Consider the following 22,434-nt stretch of genomic DNA (forward strand, 5'->3'; position numbering starts at 1 on the left):
ATTACGAGTAGCATAAAAATCAATATTGTTGTTTTTCGTAAAATAGAATAATAGTCGAGTCTGGCGATAAGCATGTTTGATTACAGATAACGATGTCCTGGATACGATACCCGCGTTGGACTTTTTTTTATTCCACTACAAGTCACGTCTTGACTGCAATCCCACCTGGTGGTAAGTGCTGGTATGGTAACCGGCTAAACTGTTAGGGAGCATGTCAGTTATATTGAACGGTATGGGTTTAATATAACTGGCATACTCCCTAAACAGACAGCGTACCAGATCGCTTAAACGCTAGTGGGCCGAAGCAAGACCCGAGAAAATTAAGAAGCTATAAATTAGAAGCCGGCAACCACATCCACACCGGAACACAGCATCGCAACAATGCTGGGTTAGCGGCAAAAATAGGCATGACGACGAGCTCCGTCACAAAAAGCTCTATTACCAATAAAAACAATGGCCGACTGACTGATGAAAAATTGACGGCCGATTGGCGCAGTGGGCAGCGACCCTGCTTTATGAGTCCAAGGCCGTGGGTTCGATTTCCACAACTGGACAATATTTGTGTGATGAACATGAATATTTTCAGTGTCTGGGTGTTTGTTATAAGTATAAGTATTTATGTATATTATTCATAAAAATTATTCATCAGTTATCTTAGTACCCATAACACAAGCTAAGCTTACTTTGGGACTAGATGGCGATGTGTGTATTGTCGTAGTAAATTTTTTTTTTTTTTTTTTTATAATGGGCATTATTATTCTTTTATCATTCCATAGCTTAATAATATTAAGCTATGGAATGATAAAAGAATAATAAATGACGACAATAAATCAAAATAAATACACTAACCAAGGTCGCAAAGTGCTTCAGTGACCAGTCCTTTGCTAAGCACGAAGTCTCTTTCCTCGGCTGATATAGTTCGCCTTTTCAGTTCAGGATATCGCCTTTTAAAGCTTTTCACTCCCAGAAACATTGCCACTTGCTCCTGTATCATCATAACCTGAAATAAAATATTAGGACAAGTTAATAGTTATCTTCTTTACTGCAGTTTATTTTTAAACTGTTAAGAAAATAATAAAAATATAAAGAAAAACTCTTTTTGACGTGTTTATTTTTATTTAGTTCATCGCACTTGTTTTTTTTTATTTTCCAAAACATGCTTTTGCATTAGACAAGTTATGCCAACCCCATAACGTAGTTTAACGTGAAGAATAACATAATGTTTGTTGCTTTTTCGTTTCACGTATGAATTATTGCTATAACTCTCGAAAATAATTTGTATTTACCACACCAAATTTACTTGGCTTACGTTTGTTGAGGGCTCTTCTTAGACCAGGGCGCGTTTGGAACCCTCGTAGCTTTAGGTTTAAGTTGGCGAACGATGTTATCACAATCCCCTTAAAATTATGTAAACATTTTTGTATGAACGCTTCATAAGTGCCTGTGATAGGCGTACATCAATAAAGAAATTTTGAATTTGAATTTCAAACTTCTTTCTTTATGGATATTTATTTTATTATTTTTTTACATTTGCTTGGATAAAATGTCAGTCTCGTCCTTCCTTCCTTGCTTTACGCCCTAACTAAGGAACCAATCGAATATATTTTTGGAATGTAGTTAGTTGAAAGGACGGAATGGAACAAAGGCTACTTTTATCCCAAGAAAACCAACAGTTCCCACGAGATTTGTAAAAAAAACCGTAATAAACGCGGGCGAAAAATGGATAGTTAATAGCTTATAAAACTGTTAACTTTTATTAGACTGAAGTTAACTTAAAACACCTGAATCATAGATTTCATTTGATTTAAGCTTTTTTTTTATTTAGCCCTTTGGTTAGTCTTAGATCGTAACGGGCTAACCTGTTACAGTAATTGCAGTAATATTAAACCCCATACCGTTTTGTACACGACATTGTACCGGAACACTAAATCGCTTGGCGGCGATTCTTAGCAGTAGGGTGGTAACTAGCCACGGCCGAAACCTACCTACCTACCAGACAAAACGCACACAGACAGTTCGACACATACTAAACATGGCTATAAAATTTGAAGACTTTTCTGGATTTTTATCACCACAAATATCAGAACCCGGGCTTGGTGTCATTGGAACCATCTTTAGAGTAAAAAAAAATAGGTCAACAATTAGCGTAGAAATCGATAAACAAAATAAAATACATATAGTCGTTCGAGTAGAATCTACTTCCGAAAAGGACCGCCTCCTATTTTGAAGTCGATTAATTAAACTTTCCCATGTTTTTTATTACCTGTTTCTCTCCACCATCTCTTTCAGGTGGCGGCCATGAGTATTCCTTGACATCAGCCGCCGTCCATACTTTATTACTGTAATGAAAATTTGTGATAAATATTCTTAATTTATATGCATTTTAAATTTATAAAATTCTTAATTTAAGTTATATCGTAGAATAAATCAGGCAAATTTAGAAATTATCTATAATTTTTTTAAAGCCGGCTATGAAAATTAGATGAGAATCAATTTTCAAGCTTGAAATCAAATGATACAAATTCTCTATTCACAGAATAAAAATTGAAAAGAGAAGCACCACTTTCACCACTTTTAAGTCTATCAATTTCATTATTTTTTTGAAGATTTAAAAAGTTAGTCTTAATCTGTTTTATTAAAAAACACCTTATAATGAGTACAAGCGACGCAGCATAAATCATCATAAATTTAATTTAATATTTTTAAGTTTTTACTTACTACTTAAAGGAAATACCAGAACAAATAAAAAATTAAAACAACCATACGCTGTAATACATACATTCTACATACATATTCTTTTTTATTTTATCCCTTAATTTTGATAAATTACCTAGAAAAACACATTTTCGTTAGTGGTAACTTTGTAATTTTTTTCTGTCGAGAAGCGTTTACTGAATTGTATAGATAATGGGAAGAACTAATAATAATAATAATATTTGGAGTTCTTTCAACCTCATTTAGCAGCACTCAGCACCTTAAGGACAAATACTAAATTATAGGTATTCAATACAGAAAAATTCAACGGTCAAAACTTACCTATCAAATAAATCAGCAAACTTAGATTTTTTCATTTTATTACTATCATTGGTAGAACTTTTGACAGAACTCTGAGAATCTTCATCCAATAAATGTGAGGGCCTAAAATACAAATATAAATTAATATAGTCTAAGAAAGTTATAAATATTAAAACTATACTTATTATGAAAGGCTATTTCTTTATATACTTGTTATCAATGCACAGCTGAATATTTGACATGGGAAACATTTGCGACTTGAAAAGCTAAACCAGTCTTAAAGAAATTTAGCACAGATATAACAAGCAACCTGGGAACAGATATAGGATAATTTTTAACCCCCTGAAATCAAAACAAAATTGTCTAAAAAATTACTCAAATTTTTTTGTTAACAATAAACTTACTTTGCTGGTGTAGCATTATCATCCATCATGCAGGTCTCTTCTTCAAACAGTTGCACAGTGGTTGTAGCTGGGCCGCAAACTCTCCCATAAATACCCATGGTCTCCTGAAAAAAAAAACAATACATTAATTTCTATTTAAAAAACGTATTTAATAATTATTATGTCCTTACAAAATCATCATCATATCAGCCCATTACAGGGCAAGGGTCTCCTCCCACACTGAGAAGGGGTTAAGACCGTAGTCCACCACCCAGGCCCATTTCAGATTGGTGGACTTTACACACCTTTGAGAACATTATGGAGAATTCTCCGGTATGCCGGTTTCCTCACGATATTTTCCTTCACCGTTGAAGCAAGTGATATGTTAATTGCTTAAAACACACATAACTTAGAAAAGTTAGAGGTACGTGCTAGGATACGACCTCGGCCTTCCGACAGTGAAGTCGATCCACTGCGTTATCACAGCTTCAACAAAATCTCTCGTATCAAATAATAGTTTTATTAAAAAAAGCTTAGCTTAACTAAATAGCAACTATCAATTTTGATTTTTTGAGCATCTACAGAATAAAGAACACTTATTCTCGAAATTGCTTTTTAGTCTAAATCATTATTGATTTAGACTAAAAAGCAATTTCGTTTCGTTTAGAGATAATTGCATACAATTTTACAATACACTAACGGTTGACATCTTGAAGAAGTCTCTTAAAATAGTTCAGTGTTATTTTTAATATTAATTGTTGTTAATAAAGATATTTTTGACTTTAGACTTTAAGCAAAAAATAAATATTGCAAAAATATTTGTTTTTAAAAATTTGCATATAAGATTTCAGATTTTTAAATTATAATAAGAAAACATCCCAAGACGGTTTGTTTACGTTTGGTAAGTTATGGAAAACGACAGAGCATAGTAGTCATTAGCTATTTAATACTCACTTTCATGTACATGGCACCCCTGCCCCCGCCACGCCCTCGGCCTCTACCCCGTAGGCCGCGACTGGGGCGCCCTCGTCCCCCGCGACTGCCTCTCCCACCTCGACTGCCACGCCCTCTCATTTCACTCACTATTACAGGAGACTTTAAAAATGGGTCCTCCATTTTGGGAAGCGGCGTTTGTTCTACCACAACTTTCAATTCTTGAGCCGCAAAAATATGCAGATCAGTAGACGAAGTTCGTCTCCTACTGGATAAAGGTGTAGAACAAACGGACGGCATTTTATCTAACGCCTCTGTCATTCGCGGCAATTTGATGCGCGAACTGGTGGGGTCTATTTCTTCCTCGAGTTTTTGTTCGGCAAACATTTTATTAGCAATCTCTTCAACGGACTCGGGGGCTGGAGATGGGTTGAGTTCGGTCTCCAGCCGCCGACCCCTGCCGCGACCTCGACCTCGCGGCTTTACGAGTATTACTGGACGGTCCCTGCAAATATATAAAGGTTTAGGTAACATTTTATATCAAATGAAGATTATTCGAACAGATGAAAAAATAATTATATCAATACCTTGATAATCGAAGTGATCGCTGCGGTCGCTCCTCAAGTGCCGGAACTGGCAACGATACAACTGGTTTTGCGCCTTCGGATGCAGGGATTTTTCGGGGACGACCACGCTTTTTCGGCTGGGGTGTCAAGTCTACCAATTTGGGAATATCAGGAATATCATCTTGAAGAAAATCATTAGAGGGTTTCAAGGTATCAACTTGCAAAGGATCCCGCGCCATTTCATCAGATACAATACCAAAATCGCGAGATTCAGAGTTATCATTAAAAATCATTTGAACCTCAGGTGTAGACTTTTCAATGATTAAACTTTCAGTTATTATTTCAGGGCTATCAGTTGAAGTACTCGATTTCAAGTCTGGACTTGAACTTTGACTATTTTCGGTATGATTCAGATCATTAAAAGGTAAAACTTGCAACTGTTTTGCCTGTAGATTAGATAAAATATTATGTAGCTTGGAACTCCCATTTTTTGCGCAATTTTCATTATTTAATATTGAATGTTTGATGCCATGTTTTATTTCCACAGGTTTTATGGGTGGTGAAGTGGGAGAGGTTTTGGCAACTATTGGTGTAATGGTGAGAGATTTGTTAGACAAAAGTTGCCCAAGTTTTAATCTCTTAGTTTCAAGCACTGAAAGCTCACTGTCCGACTTGATTTTCGGAGGGCTTGAATCAGTAGAAGGTCTTTTATTAACAATATTTTGCCTCAACAAAGGAGATTTTTCTGAAGACTGCAAAATTCGAGAGCTTCTTAATCTTTTGCCCATAGGCATTGGAGTGTCTACATGAGGCTTTTTTCTGCTATTTAATATACTTTTCTTTTGTTGAATGTCATTCTCCAATTCGTGAGTATTTCCAGTAGAAACTGATACATCAGATTTTTTGGGTTCCTCTGTTAAAATCTTAGCTGATGCACCCTGCTCAGTCTTGTTTATTTTAAGAATTATTCTTGGGGAATCTTGATCAGAACTATGTTGTGAAACTTTCTCAGATATATTAATTAATAATGGTTTTGTTAGATTTTCATTTGCTTCTTTACATAACTCTTGCATTGAGCGAACTTTTAACGATCCTATACTACAACTGATATCATTTGTTTGACTACTTTCACCTTTATCAGGTTTTTGTTCCGATTTATTTTTTTCTTTAAGTAATTCATTTTTAATATTAAAATTTTTCGGTGATTTTGAAGAAGTAACTGATTTATTTATATTCGTTTGATTTAATATATCATCCTCTTTGTCCTTCCGTGTTTCTAATAATTTCTTTAACAACATACAATTCTGCCTCATTGGCACGTTTTTACTTCTTGTAGGTCTTTCAGTTAGTGTTTTTGACGTTTCGTTTGAAGTTGTATCCAATTGCGAATTTGCTATTAAAACATTACACATCGGATTCCTAATTTCTTCATTTTCTGTAGGCCTTTTAGAACGTTTAAACGATGATTGTGATGATATATCCGTCATTGTGGCTTTTGATTCATATGATATTTGTTCTGCATTCGTAGATTCCGATACAACTTCTTTAATTTGTAATGTTTTCTCTTTACTGACAAGCGTCTTTTCTTGATTTATATTTGATTGAGATACACAGTTTTGCTTTGCTTCTTGTTCTATCTTTTCGCTTGTTTTGGATTCACTTAGTTCTGGTTCATTCAATTTTGCTAAATTTGCTTTGCAATTTAAGTCTGATACACATTTTTTCTCAGAAACTTCAAGTGGTTTTACTATGGGTTTTATATTAATTTTGGAAATAACAGGAATTGATTCGACACTTATGTTATTAAAATGTTCAAGTTCGGATTTTTTATCAATGATGTATTGATTATCATTAACATAGGAATCAACAGTTTTCCTATTAATTTTCATGACTAAAGGCGGATTTCTTGTAGTAATTTCCTCAGCATCATCTGAACTTTCTTGTTGTGTTATTTCCTCAGGCTTTATTACAGGTTTGATGTTAAGTTTTGTTATTGTTGGTATACTCATGGCAGAGCTTTTTAAGAGCTCTTTTTTCGGTGATATTGGAGCTGTACATTCTTCAGGTTTTACTAATGGCTTAATATTTAATTTGGTAATAACTGGAATATGTTCTTCCTTCTTAATACTTGGTCCTGACTCCATTGTATCATTTGGTTTACATATGGGTTTGATATTTATTTTTGTAACAAATGGTATGTCAGTATTATCATCACTCGAATTACCTGTTTCAGAGGACTGGTTCTCATTATCTTTTAAAGTATCTTCATCTAGCGGCTTAACAATAGGCTTAATATTAAGTTTAGTAATAACAGGTATACTATTTCCATCTATATCAGCTTTTAAATCATCACAGTCTTTTTCTTCAGAAGTATTTGTTTCAGGATTTTTTAAGGGTTTTATATTTAATTTCGTAATCTTAGGTACATCATCTTTACTATAATCTACTTCACTATCCTTAGACTTTACTATGGGTTTTATATTTAATTTTGAAACTACAGGAACTTTATCATCTAAGCCCTCAGATAAATCAGTGCTGTCTGAAGGTTTTGTTAAGGGCTTAATATTTAATTTTGTAACTACAGGAATATTCTCTGAATTTTCATAGGGCGCTGCTTTTTTACTTTTACTTGTAGTTTCAGGTTCAGACTTACTAACCATTTTGGGAGATTTACTGCTCACAGTATCTATAATTTTTGGAGCTGAGTGCACCAAATTTCTTATTGTAGGGTTCGAACTTAATGTTTCGGTTGAAATTTTTAATTTTGGTATCTCTTGTAAATGAACATGTTCAACTACACTGTCCTCTACTATGTGATCTGGTGGTTTTATGGGTTTTATGTTTAGCTTTGGGCTAAGAGGTTGACTTTCACATTTTGTTACTGTTTTAATTGTCAATTTAGGTACTTTATCTGCCTGTATGTCTTGTGATGGACTAATAAAAACTTTTAATTTTGATGGAGACAGTTGTTCTTCATGTTCACTATTTTGAATAGCTTTTATTGTTAGCTTAGGTATATTTTTCTCAGTATAAAATTGCCCCTCAGATTCTGTTCCTGGTTTACCTAGTTTTATAGTTACCTTAGGGACAATATCGGATGAACCCTGGTCAGAGGTAGAGGCTTGATCTGATGTACTAGTACTTTCATCATTTTCAGAGTATTCCGATTCAGAAATTTCACTACTACTAGATTTTCTATGTATCTCATTTATTTTCTCTGGTTGTTTGGTAATAGGCTTTATATTTAATTTGGTGACATTAGGTATTTGCTCTTTAGCATTTTCCCCAGAACAAAGCTCCTTTACTGGTGGAGGCTTAATAGGTTTTATTGTTACTTTTGGTATAGGAGGTTTTATTTCTTCAGTGTGTTTACTACTCAATTTGATAGTTAATTTAGGGACTTGTTTTATTGATTCAGACTCCTCTACAATAACATTACTACAACTACTATCACTGTTTTCTCTTTCTGTATTAATTGTAGTTGTATCCACTGATTCCATTTTATTTGTTGCAGAAAGACTAATTTTAAGAGGAGGCAATTTTTTTTGAGTATCTTCCACCTCTTGGGAATCGACTATACTTGCACAGACTTCAATTGCTTCAGATCTACTGGCAGACGTCTCTTGTAGGGTTTGTGCTATTTTATCTCTTGCTGGGTCTGACAGATGGTTACATAATAATTCAGGTACTGAAACAATTTGAACAGGTAATGTTGAACTACCTTGGATAGGCAATGTTTTATCACTTTGTGGGACATTTGATATTTTTTCTATTGTATCAACCGTTACCTGTTCACATGATTCAGTAGAATTTGTCTGAATATCAGGAGATGTTGATTGACACTGTTCACTTTCTGTTGGTTTAATATTTGCATCAACCTTTATTTCTTGTTGTATATGGCTTATCTGGGGAACAATTTTTTGCCTTATAAGTTTGATTCTCCTAGTTGGACTGCCCGATGTTTCCGCTTTGCAAATATTAACCTCAGTAACATTTTTATTCTCTGGCTTGGCATTACCATGTATGGCGGGCACAGCATCTGAAGAACTAGACACCTCTTTGACAATACATTCACTGACCTGATCGGATTTGCAAACATTATTGCTTGAATCTACTGTTGAGGAGACAGTAGAGTCTGGGCGATTAGGTGGTGGTCGTACTAGAGGGCGTCTTAATGGTGATCTTGTCACATTCTCCATAGTAGGTACTCTACTCTGTTTACTAATACTATTGTCACTTGATGTTGATTCTGCACTTTCTACTGTAACTTTGTCCCGCGAATCACTAGAAGTAACACTTTTGAATGTCCGCTCACAAGTTGCACTTTCAGCCTTTAACACACTTTGCACAGTTTGTACAGTTTGTACAATACTGCTGGAAGGAATATTTGCTAGTACACTCTCATTAGGATCCTCAGAACATGATACTGTACTTTTTTCAGTATCCATTGATACTGTAGAGTCATTTTTACTAAGTATAGGTACATTTTGTTGTGACAACACAAGACTTTCCACTTTTATTTCCACCAAAGCTTCACTTTGAGATGACTGTACCTCAGGAAAAGAATTACTTTTAGATGTCTGCACTTCAGTACAAGTTTTACTCTTAGATGTTGACAATCCTTTACTTACTTCGGTTTGTGATGTCTTTAATGTTGTACATTCATCATTTTGCTCTGGTATGCAAACTTTACTACTAGTTGGATGCACTTCTCCACTAGATTCACTTATTGATATCAGCTCTTCTACACTTTCCTCACTGTGTGAAGCCTGTACTTCTTCACTACGTGAAGTCTGTGCCGTTGTACATAAATCATTATCTGATGTCTGTACAACATCACATTGAAATGTTTTTTCAGCTACACACGCTTCTTTTTGAGATGGATGTGTTTCACTCAATAGACTTTTTGAACTTTGCTCTTTTGCGTTTTCTTCACTGTGCAAGGTCTGCACCTCTGGATTTTCCGCTTTGTGAATTGTATGTGCTGTCAAACAAACATTATAATGTTCTGATGTGTGAGCTTTTGTACAAACAACATTTTGAGATATCTGTGCATAAGTTTCATTTTTAGATGTATGAACTTCCTCACTTCCTACTCTGTGTGAGGTCTGCACTTCTGGATTTTCCTCATGAAGCGATGCTTGTATTCTTGGGGAAACATTATGTTCTGATGTTTGCACTGTATCGCACACATCATTTTTAGATATCTGCTCTGCAACACCAGTTTCATGCATAGGTGTTCGAACATCCACACTTATTTCACTATGTGAAGTCTCTACTTCTGGACTTCCCTCACAGTGTGATGTCAGTGCTGTTGAACATACATTATGATCTGATGTCTGTCCTGTTGTATATACCACATTTTGTGATGTCTGCTCTACTGTTTTACTATTTGATATAATAACTTCCTGACTTGCTGTACTGTGGGCTGAATGCCCTTTAGACTGACTGTGTGATATATTTGCTGAAGCACTGACTTTACTTTCTGACACTTGCAAACATTCAGTTTCACATAAATTTACAAAAATTTCATTTTCAGAAGTATGCACTTCCTTATATGCTTCACTATGAGAGGTCTGGTCTTCTGGACTTTCCACACTGCATGTCTGTGCTTTCTCAATAACTTCACTTTCTGATGTCTGACCTGTCTTGCTAACATCACTTTGGGAACTCTCTATAAATGTACAAGCTTCACTTTTAGATGCATGCACTTTCTCACTTTCTTCACTGTGAAATGTGGGTGCTGCTATGCATAATTCACTTTCTGATGACTGTAATGTTGTACATAAATCACTTTGTGAAGTCCACACTTCAGAACTTACTTTGCTTTCATTTGACTGCACTTCAGCATTTCCTTCACTGTGTATTGATTGTGCTTTTGTGAGTACAATTTTATCTGCCTGCACTAAGTCATTGTGTGGCATCACACAAGGCTCACTTTGAGAAATTTGCTCCATTTTATTAACTTCCCCTTTAAACATCTGCACATTTGAGCTTTCATAGTGGGATGTCTGCTCATCTTCACAACCTTCTGAACTGAAAGAAGTTTTGGTGTGTTGCACTTCCTCAATTGCTACTGTACATGCTGGCTGAGTTATTGGGCATACTTCTCTTTCTGAAGTTAGCACTTCAGCAGTTATTTCGCAGTAGGTAGGCTTTGTTGTAATACATAACTCACTTTGGGATAACAGTCTTTCTGCACACACTTCACTTTCAGATGTCTGTACCGTAGCACATACTTCACTTATTGGTTCCTGCACTTTCGCACATACTTCACTTTGTGAAAAATGTTCTGGTGAACATATATCACTTTGAGTTTGCGAGTCCACAAAAACTTCACTTTGAGGTTTATTTGATTCACCAGAGTCATTTTCAAGTCTCTTTGAATCTGTCGAAAGTTCACTTTGAGATGTTTGTAAATCTACCACATCGATTTGGAAGGACTGTAGACCGAGAGAACTTGAGCCAACACTTTGATTTTCTTCACTATTGGCACTTGTGACAGAGACTAAATTTGGAGATGGTGCAGGAGTGACATCGCTTTGAACATTACGTGTTTTGATATAGCAATCTCCGCCACCAGCGAACCTGCTGTCGGTATCGTTCTCCACCGCGAGGGGCAACCGCTTGGGCGCTCCGGGCCCGTCTACAATCTCGTCTATCATATCCAAGATCGCTTCCGTGCTCGTGTTGACATCTTGAGTCGACGGCGACGAAACGCTGTCGCCGTCGAAGTTGTCTTCGGACATCGCGGGGGTTTGGCAAGACGTTCTTGGTTCGAATGGATCTTGTTGAAAACTACCAGTTGCATTGACGTCCTCAATACGCCCGACGTTCTTTTCCCGCGCCGATACGCGGCGGGAAGCGTTCGCCGCGGCGCCCGCATCGTCTTCTGAACTCTCCATTATCTACTGTTTTGCGACACTGTCATATCTGAAATACAAAACGCTCGCTGGATGATATTTACGTTTCAAACGGGTAACCTGTCGACGTGCGAGCTTGACAAACCACAGGCACCATTCTAATTCACCATAACGCTAAGAAAATTTGGTCACGAATCCATGGTGCAAATTATTGTACCAACACATGCACTTTATTCTCATATTCACGACGTTTACGTTTCGCTGGACTACGCACAGGATCTTGAAAACGATTCATTTAGCAGCGTAAACCGGCAAACAAAAAGCTTGTATACGCCATTTTTAAAACCAAAGACATGGCAGGTTTAGATGTACGAGCCAATAAAAAATATTTCATACGGACAATTCGGCCATTGTCGTGTTGGTAAACTCTGCAAGATGCCCATAGATCGCTCCACTTGAGCTTTTAGCTTGCAAAAGAGTAATAAATATGCCTTTCGACATGTGGTAAAACGAGTAGGACAATAGTTGAGTATAAAGTTATTTTGTATGGCAATAATTATCTTAAACCACAATTTTGTTACAGTACAAATGTCAAGTAATTATGAAATCTGTGGAAGAGGTACCTCTTTCATACAAAGCGAAGCGAAGTCAATCCGTATACATTTTTTTTACGTATTTTTTATACGTATTTGCAGTGCATTCGTCCTAGTCATATTAAAGGAGGCTGAAGATTGAGCCTTTAATTTTATTTATAAAACTAGTTAGGTTGTTTTTATGTTTATCCAAAATTACCAACATACAGAAAAACATCTTTTGTCTTTGTAATACTGACTAACTGTTCCCAGAGGTTTCACCCGCGTTAACTAAAGATAGTAATGTTACGTTTTACTATAAGCAAAGCGGTATAACTAAAACCTGAGCCATAAACCTCTAAACTATGCGATCATATAACAAGCTGTAAATACAAGGTTTATCTAAGACTATGATGATCATAAAGCAAGCATTTTTTTGTAAGAATTAATATTCATTGCCCAAAAGTTACGGTTCAAATTAGGTATTAGTAGAAAAACAAAACCACAAGAAACGTCGGATGTTATACCTATTTTCATGCAGAAGGTGATTATATTATTATTCATTATTCAGTGGTTACATTAAGAGGAAAATTAACAATCAAATATTCGTTTCATTTTATTGATTTTAAAACATGCAACACTGAATGAACCAGTCATGCCAACCAATTTACACGTCATGTTAAAATGAAAGGAAGTATAATTCTCGCACCGTTGACAGTAGACAAGCCTACGTTCTTAGTGTTTAGTTTTGTTTTTTTATCGTGCTCTTAACTATCTCGTTAACAAAATGACATCTTTAAGATCGAAGTATTGTACTAGTGAAACGCAACAATAAAACATAACTTTGCTCAAAATTCAAAAAGTTTATAAATAAACACAGGATAGTGTTTTTATCCTCTTTGAAAGCCTGAGTTAGGCATAGACTTGATTTTATATTGTCTTTGGTGATGCCAAAAGCTATTATTTCTGTGATTAATAAGTTCATTATATGAAATGATTAGTCAAATTTGTCATTGAGTTCTTTCATTGTTATTAGGATTTCCAGATTTTATATTATGATTTCAATAGCTCACTTGTGCTCACTAGCTATCTTCTGCGGATTTCTAATTGATTTGTCTTTGAGACCAAGATATTTAATCTGTGATCAAGTCACAAATTAAATATATTCAGGGTTTCCAGCCTAGGAGTTTTCTCAGAACATCGGGGGGTAAATGTATTGATAACAGGCTTTAAATTTTTAAGGAGTTTTTTTCATTCTTTATTTAATTAGTGACTTTGGGATAGTAAGGTATCTCACTATTAATAACGCGGACTTGTCTATAGCTTAATACTTTTGGCAACTAATACACTAATGGTTGAATAAACTTGAATATAATATGGTCTCTCTCTGGTGATCGTCTAATAAAAAACAAATATTCTAGAGTCAACCATAAACATTAATGAAGATATTTTTTGAACTTTTCTACCGTTGTCCTGACATAGCCTAGAGCGATTGACGAGCGTAGGTTGTTTAGCAGGTAGCTTTTCCATTACGGTTTTTAATTGCAGACAATAAACATCTTCCGTAATCGTCTGGCTAGATTTAAGAAAGCTGTAGTGAAAGGTACCGGCACTAGTCCACAAAACGCTCACAAATAATTTTGTGTCAATTTTCACTTGCCAGGGTTCAGCCATTGCGATAAGCGTTTCTGATTACCGTTTCGTTATTATTTTGCCGGCTGAACAATTTAATCCAGCAGTCGACACACATTGGCCGGTTTGGTGCACTCAATTCATGAGACCTTAGACCAATTATACTTTTGATAAGTATAACTTGAGGTGACACACATCTAGATATTTTATAAGCTGTTTTACAATTGTGCAAATAACTTTTATTTAATAGAATTCTTATTGAATACCTTTCAAAAAACATTTAAACTCGTAGACTTAAACCCAATTCATCAATCCAATAATTCAAATGATAGGGTTATATTTCATTGTCCTAGTATTTTGTAGATTTACTTCATATTTTCCAAGGTAAATGTTTTAGAACTTGGCAGCACTGGCTTAATTTCAGTTTTCACAATCTATGGTTTTCACTGTTTAGGTTAGAACCTAAAGCCTAAAAATGTTAAATGAGCGAATAAAAAAAAACACTTCATTCTTTTTCCTGAAAACAGGATAACACAGAAATTGACTTTTCAGCACATTCTCAGTTTTGGCTAAAAGTAACATATTTAAACTCGTAAATTTGTTTCGGTTAAAAAAAAAACACTTAAAATTATACAGCAAAATACTTTTTACCATGACTACAATTCGCCCATTCACGTGCGAAGACATGCTCTATTTTAACACTGTGTCGGTAATAAATATTTATTATCTTTACCAATTATATTGTTTGCATTATAAAGAAACGTTTAAAATTTCAGAAACCTGGACCCGTTAACCGAAACATATGGTTTATCTTTCTATACACAATATTTGGCTCACTGGCCGGAATATTTTCAAGTAGCCGAATCTCCAAGTGGGGAAATAATGGGATACAGTAAGTGATAGAAACTACAAAACTTAAATTATTGCTTTGTCGTGCCTACGTCCTAAGCTATTTATTTACTTTTATGATTTAAGCTGTTTTCATCATAATAATGGATAGCTGTGGTTATCCAACTCGACTTCTAATAGAAAAACCAAAGTTCTAACCCAAGGCCCAGCGATCTGTAGTTGAACATGCTAAGCATTATACTACCAAAGAACCTAAATACTTAAATAATTAGGCCCTCTTCAGAGTGTGGCTCTCCTCTTGGAATGAAAATGTTTCAGGCTGTAGCCCAGTACACTGGTCAAGGGCATATACTAGTTAGGTAATTGCAGATACCTTTCAGATAATTATTAAGAACTTTCAGGCATGCAGGTTTCCTCACAACATTTTCCTTCGACATTCAAGCAAGAAATATTTATTTGCTTAAGTTAAGCAACTGAAAAGTTTCAGGTTCTTGGTGGGGATCAAACTTGGTAACCCAGAAAGGGAGGCTGATGTGTTAAGCACTAAGCATGCTATCAACACTACTCAGTATGTGAATAATCTGTTTAAATTTTTCTAGTTATGGGTAAAGCAGAAGGTCTTGGTGAGAACTGGCATGGTCATGTTACCGCTCTGTCAGTCAATCCAGATTACAGAAGGCTGGGAATAGCGGCAACTTTGATGAATATACTCGAGGAAGTATCTGAAAAGTAAGCTGTAAACCATTCGATTCATGTAATATTTAATAACTATAAAATATAATGCAGCCTTTTACATCTCCCTTATGCACAATCTAGAATGTGCCACAAAGGTTAAATATCTGGGCATCATTCTAGAATGACACCTAACATGGGCCTCACATGCCCACTTGTGTTGTGTGCCCGCTGAACATGGCGCTCATGGCTACAATAACAAGGTCTATCGAGTATTGGCCATGTGTCATAACAGCTATGGCAGAACTTGAGGCCTAAAGCCCAAAGTCATTAAATGGTGTCTACGAAGTTATGGTGTTATTAGTATTAACATCTGGTGCCATGTATGGTGGCCCTGCAAGCAACTGTTCACATGTAGAGCAGATCTAAAAAGGATACAATTTTAGAAGATTGCAGACAGCTGCTCCAGTAAGGCTCTTGGGGCTAAATGTGCAACATGTTATTGAAATTAGTGCCCAGTTTTGTTTTGTTAATTTCCTACATAAGGAAACTTCTACATCTACAAATTAAAGAAGTAGTAAGTTCACTGAGTACAACCATTCCATAATGATCAAATAAGTACTATTCATGAAATTGAATGGCATAAAGGGCATTTTCGTTTTTAATTAAATACTTGGGATGAACAACATATTTATTTCGATGAGAAACACTGAAAGATTTTCAAATTGGACTGTGTTCAAGCAAACAAACAAAAAAAAAACAAAGCCTTCAGCTTTATAGTATATAGTATATAGCAGTAAATTAGTATAAGAGTGTAAGAAACATACAAGTTTATTTTTTAATCTCCCCATAGCCCGCACTGTTCTGCAGGGTATAGCACAAAATAATATGAAGTTAAATAAAAATTAAGATTTTAAGGTAGATAATTTGGATTTAAAAAAAAAATTTAAACTTTTATAAATTGATAGATTCACTACTGTTTAATACTAATGCCAATATATTTTAATACTTATAGATTTAATTTGGTTTGAATGTTTGTGTACAATACAGTAGGGACTATTATTATATATATTATACTCAGAAATTAGTTGAAAATAGCTTATTATGTATTTACTTATTTTTCTTCAACAGGAAAAAGGCTTACTTTGTTGATTTATTTGTAAGAGTGAGCAATAAGGTGGCCATCAACATGTATAAGAATCTAGGCTACATTGTGTATCGGACAGTTTTAGAATACTATTCTGGAGACCCTGATGAAGATGCTTATGGTAAAAAGAAATGCATTTATTAAATACCCTGGTTCTCTAAATCTTAATTCAAATCAAACCTATTGTAAGAGATATTAGTATAATAGATATTATTCAGTTAATTGTGTCATGCAACTTTTCTTGAACTTTGGGACAATATATTCTTCTTTAACCAGATATAATGATCTTTAGTTTTTTGAATTGATTTTTGTTGGTGTTCATTAATATATTTATTTTTCTTTATTGTTGCAGATATGCGAAAAGCGTGTTCTAGAGATGTAAATAAAAAGTCTGTTGTACCCTTGACACATCCAGTTAGACCTGAGGAAGTTGATTGAATTGACTAACAATAAAAATTCAAACTGAAATTTTAGTTTTGTTTGATTGAATGTAATTTTTTTATTTAGATTGAAATTAAAGTTCATAAGTTATGTTTCACTGTTACTTTCACTTTCTTCTGCACATTCACTCTCTTTTGCTTGTTCTGTAACAATGTCAGACTCTGCAATTTCTGGTATTATTTGCTTTTTACGCCAATTCTTGGCAGCTGCTAATAACTTCAGATTTGGTCTAACCATTTCATCTTCAGGGAATATGTAATCAAACACCTCTTCCCATCCCTCTTCAACACCTGCCTCGCTTACGATCTTCTGTCTCTTTTTAACTCTTCTAGGCATCTTAGCCAAAACTTTATCAAGTTTGTCTTCATCTCCTATTTCTGTTTCAAAATCTTTCCAGGCTTCTAATAACAGTACTCTGCATTCTTTTTCACCAGCTGTTCTAAGACTATCATTTGCGCGTTCATAAACTCTTCTCGCTAATTCAATATTGATGTTGTCTGGGTTTTCCGCATTTAATTCAAATTTGGCATAAGAAAGCCAAACTTTTACATGAACCGTTCTTTCTAATAATCGCTCATATAATTGCCGCGCTTTGTCTGTTTCGCCTTGAGATACCTCAAAATCAATATAACTTTTCCATAATAACTCAGGCATGTCAAGTCTTGGCTGACAAACCGCTACTTCATAAATAGCTCTCGCTCTATCTATGTCGCCAAGTAAGGTTTCAAGTTCACCAAATTTTATCCATGTTACACAGTTCTCTGGACCATATTCTAAAAATTTTTGATATAATATTCTGCATCTATCGAACTCCCTCAATTGAATCTCCAAATCTATGTAGCCTCTGTACAGTTTGTCTCTTGGACAGATTCCAAGTGCCATTCCGAGTGTTTTTCTAGCTTGCTTTAAATTTTTGCACCGGACTTCTAGCTGTGCGTACATTAACCAAATTTTTGAAAATGTGAAAATTTTATGTGGTATTAGCTCTAGACAAGTTTTGTAAACTTGTCTAGCTCTGTCTATGTCTTCTGCTTCAAGTTCTTCGTAGAGTGCATAATTAATCCATAGATAAATGTATCTCCTCCAAAACTGTTTATCTTTTGATGGTGGCACATTTGCTATAGCCCTCTCATAAGTGTCTCTAACATCATCCACATTGCCTTCATTTTCAACAAGTCTTATGTAATCAAACCAAGCATCATAGTTAGTAGGATTCTCTATTACTTCCTGTTCATACATGTATTTCCTCTTATTAACAATGACATCCTCAATGCCTGACCTATCGCCATATTTTTTTTCGTGTATAGTATAGGCTTTATACAGCTCCTTGTTTCTATCTTTAGGAATATGATCCAAAGCATATTTATAAATGACTCTTGTTCTATCATGTTCCTTCTGGTTCTCCTCAAATTTTGCAAATGCAATGAATAATCTTTCATCTAGTTCTTCATCACCAAAGAATTCAACCGCTCTTTCAAAGACTTTTCTGGCACTATTAATGAAGCCATGGTTTTCTTCAAATCTAGCATATTTTATCCAATGTTTTACATCAGGATGGACCATGACAAATCGCTCGTATATTTGTCTAGCTCTGTCAAGTTCTTTATACCGCAATTCAAAGTTTATGTAAGTCTGCCAGGCTTGTTCATCTGGTTGCCACTCCATCCATCGCTCAAATACCTATAGAGTAATAAAAAACATTATTTTTGACCAATTTAAAGTTCTCAATTTATTAGAATGTTATATTGGGTTATCCAGTTTTATTTACAGCCTTGTGAAAATTATTTCTTAAAATAATATCATAGTTTTTTATTCAATTCACTACAACTTTGCCATTGACTGCAATCTCACCTGGTGGTAAGTGATGATGCAGTCTAAGATGGTAACAGGTAACCTGTTATGGGGGTATGGTAGTTATAATAATATTAAATCCATAATATCCCTAATCGGTTTGCTACGTGAATTCAGGAATAATAAATTTCTTAACTTTTCATGAATACAATTAAAAAATTAAAAAAGAGATTTGTGTACTTAATATTATTATTTGGACGGCCGACTGGCGCAGTGGTCAGCGAACCTGCTTTCTGAGTCGTGGCCCTGGGTTCGATTCCCACAACTGGAAAATGTTTGTGTGATGAACATGTATTTTTTTCAGTGTCTGGGTGTTTATATGTATATTATAAGTAATTCTGTGTATTATATTCATAAGAATATTCATCAGCTGTCTTAGTACCCATAACACAAGCTATGCTTACTTAGGGGCTAGGTGGCGATGTGTGTACTGTCGTAATATATTTATTTATTTATTTTTACATACAAATACTATTTTAACTACACAATAATATGTTCAAATCATACCTGTCTAGTTCCAGCAACATTTTCTAACATTTCTTCCATATAGGTGTACTTGTACCAAAATTGGGATACTCTAGGCAGGATGGTAACTGCCCTATCCCACAGGTTCCTTGCATGATTCACTTGTCGATTCCGCATTTCCATTTCTGTATACTTTAGCCTGTAATAATACGAATTAATTGTACCTATATTTGCATAAACATCATTCATTTGTAAATATTGAATATTTGATTACTTAACTTTTTTAATAACATTACCCATTAATTTATTTTTTGTTTGAAAAAAAAATTAAACAAAAAATAAATTTTGGCAATGGCTATTTTTACACCCAACTGGTAGTAATATGTAAGTTTTGTAAAGAAAGCATGTTAAAGTACAAGTTTTCAAGGTAAATAATCTGGGTATTTAAAATTTAAAAAATTAATCTTACCATAGGGTAACATTTCTGTGATCAACATCCAATGCTCTCTCGTAAATAGATCGGGCTCTTTGTACTTGCTTCTGTGATTCCTCCCATTGTGCATATTTAAGCCAATTGCCTATTACCTAAGAAATCATTAAAAAAAACACAATTCTATAAACATGCTACTCTCTATAATATTATAGGATGCCGGTCAGCTCAACTGCTTAGAATGCATCCTTGCTTATGCAGCAAAGTGATGCTGCAATCTAAGAAGTAAATAGTTTCCTTGCATCTTGTTTACAAAATGTAATTAACTTGCATAAAAGGCACTAGTGACCTGTATACGAGACATACTTTATTTTCATAAAAGAAACTTGCAACCTGTATACGAGACATAATAAACTTGCATAAAAGACACTAAAGACCTGTATTGCATTGCATTAATCGAGGCTTGCAACCTATATACAAAACTTGCGGACGGTATACGAGACCTTGCATAAGATACTTGAGACCTGTAGGTATGCTAAAAGTACAAAACTTGCATAAATTACACTTATAACCTATTTACAAGACATAGTAAACTTGCGTAAAAGACACTAGTGACAGCGTGTAGGGATTGGATTAGCCAGTTTTAACTTTTCACTTTTGTTATGAACTTATGAGCTAGTTGATGGATTGTCATCATATATTTCGAACTTCAGAGGAGGATCTACCTTATTCTCATCCTATTGTACTTTGCAGGCATTGGATTAACTAGAATATGATTTTTTTTATGTTTATAGAGCGCTTAACTTTAATCACACCTGATGCTAAGTGATGATGCTGCCTATGTTTGAGTGCACTGCCTAGAAGATGCCTATTTACTCTTTTAAGATTTGAAGCCACTCATATTGTAGGTACTGGGGAAACTGGAAGCTGGAATGTCCTTCCTTGATCCTTACAGTGCAAATCAGAAAAAAAGATGTAAAGCGCTTCGTACATGTCTGTGGTATATCAGCCACGTAGGGATGCAGGTCCTATTGTGCCTTGCGGTTCAATGGTAAAAAGGTGAGGGTGGAACTAGATCAAACAGTTCTTGAGCACACTCTCTGAAATATATCTTATAGAATACTGAAAGGCAGTCAATGATGTATTCATAATATAATTTTGTGCATATGCAGCATTGAAGTATGCAGAAAGCAACAAAAATTCACTTCATATTAAACTTGTATAACTTAGAGTAATAACTTTGATAGATCCAGGAGAAGTTGCCCGCTCAATCTCATTGGTGAGAATGTTTAAACCTGGTTCCAGACCAAAGCTTTTTTTAATATTTGATATAGTTAATATTGGTATAAGTTACGTACCTAAGACGAAACACTGTAACTTTTGTAAACAGCAACCCAAATAAACCCAATCAAGCGAAATTCCTCAATAGTTTTTGAACATAATATCTTACTTTGAGTTGATTGAAATTAAGACCATTTGGTGTTGATTGAATTGTCTACATGGACTAGAACATGTCACAACATATGAATAGCTTTAACAATCAATTGACTTTTTAGTAGGAATTTCTGAACAATCAAATTCATAATTAATTAGAATGTGAAAACTTACAAGTCTATTCTTCCGAATATTATCTTCAAAGGCTTTTCTTTTACGGTGTTGATAGTCTCTCAGCTCCTCCGGATCGGATATCTTCTGCTTCGGCGGTGGGGGTAATATTTCCAAATCTCTCTCTTTTGCCTCTCGCAATAACTGCTCAGCTGTGATTTGTATCTCAGCCGGGGCTTTGTTCTTTACCTAAAGTATAATAAAATTACTAGGGTATGGCTTGTTTATTTTTATTAAAAACAAAACTGTATCACAGTCTGAAGCGATGTGACTTGCCTTAGCCACTTTGGGCATTTTAGTTGTTTTTCCATCCATGTTGAAATTATATAATTTTAACTGTTATAAACTTAAAATAAGCTTTTATTCAATTTGTATTGTTACTTAAAACATTCATGCATGTACTTTTGCAGCTTGCTGTTTTTGATTTGACATTTGTATTTGACATCAACTTAAAAAAATTGTTTGTATATTGCGTTACGGCTCTGGGTTCTAGCCGTAGTGTGTTGGCTTCTGCTGCATGAGGTTGTATCACTATATAGGGTTTCATGCATGTTGTATGCGTCTAAAACAACCTTCAAGCAACCTAAGACAATAATTATTATTTATTTGGTCCTATGACTACTCAGTTTTACTAAGACTTGGTTTGTTATTCCCTTGGACATAGGACATTAACCCTAGCTATCAGCTGAGATGACTTTATATAATATGAACAGCCTGTTCAGTCACAGTCTAACGATATTTCTTCTGTATACTCAAACGTTCCTCCATTATTGATTAGATTTCATTATTTAATACGAAAGTTTATAATAAAGCTGTTGTCACAATAATTATCAGATTTTTCTTTACAAAAAACTTGGTTTTGTACATTCAAATTTTTCATTTTATGTATCATCTAAAACGCCCTTTTTAATTCACGATTTCTCTGAATTAAGTTCACACATAGGACCAATTATCCTACAAAATTAAAATAGTTTTGTAAGTTTGCTTGCTTTTCTGGACAATATGATAGA

At 34.8% G+C, this 22,434-nt stretch overlaps 3 protein-coding genes across 6 annotated transcripts in view; 1 reads left to right on the plus strand and 2 right to left on the minus strand.

Annotated features, from left to right (window-relative positions):
- The window catches only part of LOC120631349, a 31,654-nt gene extending 19,421 nt beyond the window's left edge, over window positions 1-12,233 (minus strand). For 3 of the 4 annotated variants that reach the window (XM_039900863.1, XM_039900866.1, XM_039900865.1), the window contains exons 1-6: window positions 4,919-12,233; window positions 4,353-4,836; window positions 3,420-3,523; window positions 3,037-3,138; window positions 2,264-2,339; window positions 850-1,000 (exon numbers count right to left, since the gene is read on the minus strand). In XM_039900863.1, the coding sequence (XP_039756797.1) occupies window positions 850-1,000; window positions 2,264-2,339; window positions 3,037-3,138; window positions 3,420-3,523; window positions 4,353-4,836; window positions 4,919-11,802 (7,801 nt within the window). In that variant the 5' untranslated portion in view covers window positions 11,803-12,233. The remainder of the gene's footprint in view (window positions 1-849; window positions 1,001-2,263; window positions 2,340-3,036; window positions 3,139-3,419; window positions 3,524-4,352; window positions 4,837-4,918) is intronic. The other variant, XM_039900864.1, reaches the window with a different exon arrangement.
- Window positions 12,234-14,443: 2,210 nt separating this feature from the next.
- LOC120631465 (N-alpha-acetyltransferase 20) lies at window positions 14,444-17,105 on the plus strand. The gene is made up of 5 exons (XM_039901069.1): window positions 14,444-14,669; window positions 14,741-14,856; window positions 15,413-15,542; window positions 16,617-16,753; window positions 16,985-17,105. The coding sequence occupies exons 1-5, from the start codon at window positions 14,617-14,619 to the stop codon at window positions 17,068-17,070; spliced, it is 522 nt and encodes a 173-aa protein (XP_039757003.1). The 5' UTR covers window positions 14,444-14,616; the 3' UTR covers window positions 17,071-17,105.
- LOC120631464 (protein crooked neck) lies at window positions 17,096-21,848 on the minus strand. Its single transcript, XM_039901068.1, has 5 exons — window positions 21,701-21,848; window positions 21,428-21,613; window positions 19,859-19,974; window positions 19,432-19,588; window positions 17,096-18,753 (listed from the first exon to the last, which is right to left on the minus strand). Exons 1-5 carry the CDS (start codon window positions 21,737-21,739, stop codon window positions 17,161-17,163), a joined length of 2,091 nt encoding a protein of 696 aa, XP_039757002.1. The 5' UTR covers window positions 21,740-21,848; the 3' UTR covers window positions 17,096-17,160.
- Between the last annotated feature and the right edge of the window lie 586 nt (window positions 21,849-22,434).

This window comes from Pararge aegeria, chromosome 18 (genome assembly GCF_905163445.1).
Source record: "Pararge aegeria chromosome 18, ilParAegt1.1, whole genome shotgun sequence".
NCBI lineage: Eukaryota > Metazoa > Arthropoda > Insecta > Lepidoptera > Nymphalidae > Pararge > Pararge aegeria.